This window comes from Sceloporus undulatus, chromosome 1 (genome assembly GCF_019175285.1).
Source record: "Sceloporus undulatus isolate JIND9_A2432 ecotype Alabama chromosome 1, SceUnd_v1.1, whole genome shotgun sequence".
NCBI classification, from domain to species: Eukaryota; Metazoa; Chordata; class Lepidosauria; order Squamata; family Phrynosomatidae; genus Sceloporus; species Sceloporus undulatus.
Window position 1 is genome coordinate 134,550,502 of NC_056522.1, and position 6,000 is coordinate 134,556,501.

The 6,000-nt window shown below is 40.6% G+C and overlaps 1 protein-coding gene across 1 annotated transcript in view; it reads left to right on the forward strand.

Moving 5' to 3' along the window:
* DST (dystonin) overlaps window positions 1-6,000 on the forward strand; it is a 407,480-nt gene that overhangs the window by 391,002 nt on the left and 10,478 nt on the right. Inside the window, exon 88 of the mRNA XM_042457373.1 lies at window positions 1,839-1,956. Coding sequence (XP_042313307.1) covers window positions 1,839-1,956 — 118 coding nt within the window. The remainder of the gene's footprint in view (window positions 1-1,838; window positions 1,957-6,000) is intronic.

The following is a 6,000-nucleotide window of genomic DNA, read 5'->3' on the forward strand; positions in this document are numbered from 1 at the left end:
CAGTGGTGCTAAGACTGCCATTGTACAAGAGAGCAGGTTTAATGAGTGTTCAGATCACCAGCAAATTATGCAAAAGATTTAAAACATCAATTTGTTTTCACTTATTTCCCCCCCCCCAATTTTATTAATTGATGACCTTAATCTGTGCTGAGGGGCCTTCATATTTTGTGTGTCAGTGTGTACACCTACAGTATGTGCACTATAACACTTGGAAGGAATGCTCTTAAGTGCTACTTGACAAGCATGCAGAAATGTTGGCTGAAGGCTCCATCCCTAATAATTGCCCACCCTCTTGCTCTTATTGCTGTAAAATCAAAACCAACCATCAGTCCAGTATGGAAAAAGGAAATGTGTGTTGACTGTCTAAATGTGATAATCGTCTGGAATGCATGTTCTATTTGTAGAATCTGGATAATGCTTTCCAAGTACACAGACCACACAAAGAGACCAAAACAAGCCCTATTCAGGCTAGGGTTAATTGAATTAGTGAAGAAAGGGATCAGAGTAGATCTGTTACTCCCTCAGCACCCCCATATACTCCCCTCCCCAGTGTCACTCTCTTTAGAGAGTGGTAGTCTGAGGAGGAAAGCCTCTGCTATATCTGGAGGCTTTCCACAGGATAGAAATAACACTAGAAAATGAGGGTTTCTGATTGCATGGATACTCTCTGGCTCACACTGGCATTCTCCACATAAGGAGACCAATAAGAGAGGGAATGGGTCTAGTATTGAAGAAGGAGCAAGGACAATCTTCAGAAGCCATTTGATTTATGTTTACATGCTATAATATTACAAAGGGCTTGAATCATTCTTGAATTATATTTTTTACAGGAATTAAAGATAAAGTAGACATTGACTTGGAGCAAGGTGCAGTTTAAACTAAAATCAATGGCTCTTAAGTTAGTCTAACTTGTCCCTTTGATTTTAATGGGTGTATTCTAAAGATAAGTCTGGTTCCGAAGACATTAAAATGTCTATGTAAAATAGTGTTCAACAGATAATCTGTCACACTGCCTGTAGCACTGCAAATAGCTGATAGGAAAACAGACAGACTAACAAATATAGTAGTTCTGTCTTGGGAAATTCAACCATAACATATATGTGAAGTTGAAGGCTTTCATGGCAGGCATCCATAGTTTTTTGTGGGGTTTTCAGGCTATGAGTAAAAACTCTTCTAGAACAAGGCCCCATAGCCCAAAAAAACCTCAACTATGTATTTGTTACATTACACAACATTTGTCGGGAGAAGCTTTCAGAGACACTACCTCAAGGGGAAGCTTTTTAGAAGGCATGAATGTACAAAACACTTTTAAGTGCCTCAACTATATCACTTAAGAAAGATATTTTTGTATCTTCTTTATATGGTGTTAATAAAAGTTCATTGTTTCTTCTTCTTAAGAAAACTTCTAATTCATATTTCTTTGAAAATTTTCTTCTTATCTCTTCAGGGATAGCTCAGTGAAAGTTTTAATACTGAAGGAACATGTCCACTGATACAATAACTCATGTGTTACATTGCTAATTTTTCTCCTTTGAAACAGTCTTGAAAACAATGATATGACTCACATGAGTTCAGTATTAAATTAAAGCTAGCCATTCACTCCACTTGCCCTTTCTGCCTACAAATCTCATTGCTACCTTTGGGGTTAATGCAGCTGTACTCAGCTTTGGGAAAAAGCACTTGACTGTATGCATAATGAAAACATCTTTTGTAATTTTTCTACTAATGATTTTGGAGCATACTGTATGTGGCTAATTTTAACCACTTGGCTTGGAATGTGCATTGCTGTCTGTAGCTTAGAGTATATGTTTAGTATGTTTTTCTTTCTCTTTGCACAGTTTGGTGACTCCCAGCAACTTCGTCTTGTCCGTATTCTGCGGAGCACTGTAATGGTTCGAGTTGGAGGTGGATGGATGGCACTAGATGAGTTCTTAGTGAAAAATGATCCCTGCAGAGGTATGTTGAAAGGTGCCTTCAGATATGAACATCAAGCTCACTAATGGTGTATACATCTGTTGTCCTAGATCAATGGAGTAGGGCAGGGTGGAACAATGAAATGTCAACTCTGTAAATCCCTAACTTAGTTAAACACTGATTCACTTGCAGTGTTATGCTTATACATCTTAACATTTTTAAAGTCTGCATAGTGAGGAAACAGTTAAATTAGGGCTATTTTATCCTCACCATGTAAAAATCTGACCATTTGAATTCCCTCAGCTTCCTCACCAAGAGTCTGAAAAAGGTGGAGGAGACAGAAATCATACATGTAGGGAAGGAGAAACTGGGTGTCTTTCTCTGCCATTGTTTATTTTGGTTTTCACAGTTCTTTGCAGATAATTTTCCCTAGGAGCTTGGGAGGCAAGGGAGCAGAGAGCATAGTGGAGCCACTCTCGCAGTGAGTCTAATGTGTAGTCAGGCCCATTGTAAAAAGATAAAGGTGTAAGGACCTGTACCTTAGCTCCGCTAATGATTCTAGTCCAGTAAGGGTTGTGATAGATAATTTGCAAGAAAAGGCTATATAGTAAAGGACCTTTCAGGACTCTAGTTCAAGCTGCAGTTTGTGTTACAGTGGCATAGAATTGTACAGGGCTGGTTTAACAAGAACTGAGATGAAGCAATCCATTTGAGATGCACTTTCCAGAATTGGTGCCATCTGCCTGACACCATCCTCTCAGAGGAGGAGTGTCGTTTTTATTTTTATTTTTATTTTATTTTATATGTCAGATGCAAAATACAGTTAAAGCTGAGATTGGTAAACTCTTCCTGTTAGGATTGCTAGTTTCATTTTTCAAAAACTGGCATCTGGTTGGAGACAGAAGAAGAAGCCAAGTAGCAAAACGTCTGTTTCTCTTCTTGTTAGTAGGGATTGATGAATCTGGCAAGTTCCGTTTCACTCAGGTTTTCATTTTTCCTCTGTCTGACTTACTCCATTCTGTTTCCACACGGGATTGCCAACTATTATTGCAGTTCAGTTGAAAATATGTATGTATTTCTTAGTTCCGTTTTCAAAATATGGGGATTTACATGCATGCTCTTAAAAATGTATATATTTTTCTATCCACTGATTCAGACATACACATTTTTATGTAAACTTGTTCAGTATATGCATTTAGTACACAGTATTTAAAGTTTGATTTCGAGACCTAAACACAGTCTAGTTTCTGTTTACAGAAGTGTGAATATGATAAGGTTGCATTTTAATGCAAATTGGTCCAGTTTATCACCTGTCCCTGATAAGCTAAAACTGCAGTTTTGGGTTCTGTCACTGGGAAAACAAAATGCTCAGGGAAGACAATGTGAGAATAATGTCTGTGTCTGCCATTATAACTTTTGACTACTCTGCCTTTCCCTTGGTTGAACCTGTTCTCTTGTGGGAGCAGTGACTCTGCATGGGCTACATAGTTCAGACAAGTGCACTAAATAAAAATGCTGCTACCGGATTTTTAATTGAAACAGTGTGGCACTTGACTCAGGGGGACAGAAATTCTAGCCCTGCCAGTTCCACCTCCCATACCAGTAAGAAATTCTACAATCTTATATGATTGAAAGAGATCGTAATGTATTTTCAAGTAGTGGTGGGCAGGCCCTGGAGGTAGATGGGAGAATGACTTTATCAAAACTGCTTGTGAGGATTTGTGCCTGGACAGATTAGGAGCCAGACACCATGTCATAAGGGTTAAAAATATGGTCGCAACGTTAATGCTTATACAGTGTTCATAAATTGATCATAAAGCTTTTCAAGCGGCCACTCAGGAAGCAAGCAGCAGTATCCCAGCACTGGCCCCATTCTAGGCTCAGTGCTAATAGGATCCCTCTAGGAGGCATTGAGGTAGGGACTTCTCCAGGTTGAGTTTCTGGCTTCTCCTCATGTACTGTAGATGAGTGCTGTGATATTGCTACTCAACCTGTGTAGCAGAAAGATAGAAAAGACTCAAGGGTTGGGGTGGGTGACTAAAGGCCCCTGGTGGTGCTGTGGTTAAATGCCTGTACTGCAGCCACTCACTCAAAACCATAAGGTTGTGTGTTCAATACCAGCAAAAGGGCTCAAGCTTGACTCAGGCTTGCATCCTTCCAAGGTCGCTAAAATGAGTACCCAGCTTGTTGAGGGCAGTTAGCTTACACTTTGTAAACCGCTTAGAGACTGCTAGTTCAGTATGAAGTGGTATATAAATGAAGCTGTTTGTTTGTTGTTTTAAGAGAGGAACTGCTGGACCTCTTTCTTACCCTTTCCCTCCACCACTCCCTTCTCCTTCTGTGTCATGTCTTTTTAGATTGTAAGCCCAAGGGCAGGGAACCGTCTAACTAAAAAGATTGCATGTACAGCGCTGTGTAAATTTACAGTGCTTCATAAATAAAGGTTAATAATAATAATAAGAAGAAGAAGAAGAAGAAGAAGAAGAAGAAGAGAGAAACCAGGGGTGCTGGCAGCAGATTATAGGCAACAGTGTTTCAAGAAGAAATGTAAAGAGTATAAGCAATTTTATCACCTGTTGAAAAATCTGTCAACTACGATACTTTTTCCCTTAGTGTAGTGTTTCCACTTAGAAATGTATTGTGTGCAAAGTACAATGGATGCAGCAGCCCAGCAGTTAAGACGCCAACTCTGACAACCACAAGGTCAGCAGATTGGCAGTTCGAGACCCATTCGAGATCCAAGTGCTGTGAGACGGAGTTAACTCCTGTAACTGCCAACCTAGCAGTTCGAAAGCATGTAAAAATGCAAGTAGATAAATAGGTACCACTTTGGTGGGAAGGTAACAATGTTCCGTGCACCTTGGCATTTATTCATGTTGGTCACATGACCATCAAGTTGTCTTTGACAATGCTGGCTAAATTTGCAATTTACTAGTTTCAAGCTCCTTGTTTTTATCCCGGGAGATAGTGTAATCACTAGGTGGGTGGATTTCTAGGCACTTTTCCTTCCTTTATGGAAGGTGCACAAACCCCAAATGCAAGAAACTTGATTAGTCCAGCTAAGAGAACAAGAATGTTCAAGAGGAATGGTAAGTAAAGCAGGAGATAATTACGGATCTTGTAGGGAAAATAATAAAGCGGGCTTTACACATTTCTGTTCTGAGAATTGAGTTGAACAGTCTTAAGGAGTGTTGCAGCATTAGGTGCGGGGGGGGGGGGGGAGTTCACTTCCAGGAAGCAAAAAGTAGCTACAGAGACCATATGTCAAATCTTTTTTTTTCCTCATCTGTCATTAAAATACTGTGAATTCTAAATAAGATGCTGCACCTATTGGCTTCAGTTCAGCATCCCCTCACATGCAGATCATGCATAAAAATCTGCATGTGGACCTTAACTAAACTGCCTGATATACCTTCCTCCTGACTTACTTGAAAGCACTGAAGCCACCTCATACACTCATTCTGTTCTTCAGCATAAGCAGGCAGGATCAGAAGAGTGCCTGGCTAGTCTCTCCCTAGACGGATGCACAGGGATGACATCAGCACTGTGATTCATGAGGAAGTCTCAGTACTTCTGTAATCATTGTGCATCTGGCAGGAGGGGAGCCATGTTCTTTGATCCTGCCTGCTCATCAGAAGGGAGGCTTTGGGTGCTGCACAGAGAAGAATGGGAATACCAACCCCAGTAGGCCTCAAAAATAGCATCTACACATGCAAAGGACACACAAGATTTTCACATTGGCGCTTACCGTGGGTTTAGCCCTGTAAAGCACTGGTAAAATGTCCCTGAAAGCACGAGGGTGTGAAAGCATCCCCTCACCTCTGCCATTCTTGAATTGTTTGCAGAGCAGCCATTTCCTATTAACGCAAACTTCCCATTAATAGGACATGGCTTCTTCATGAATGATTCAAGGACAGTAGAGGCAAGGGGACACTTCACTGACATTTCAGAAGCACAACCGGCTTTCACCCCCTTGTGCTTCAGGGACGTTTTACCAGCGCCTTACCGGCACTTAACCCATGTGTGAAAATCTTCATGTTCATGCAGATGTCCCATCCTGAATTCTGGTCTCGGGCAGAAAGATAT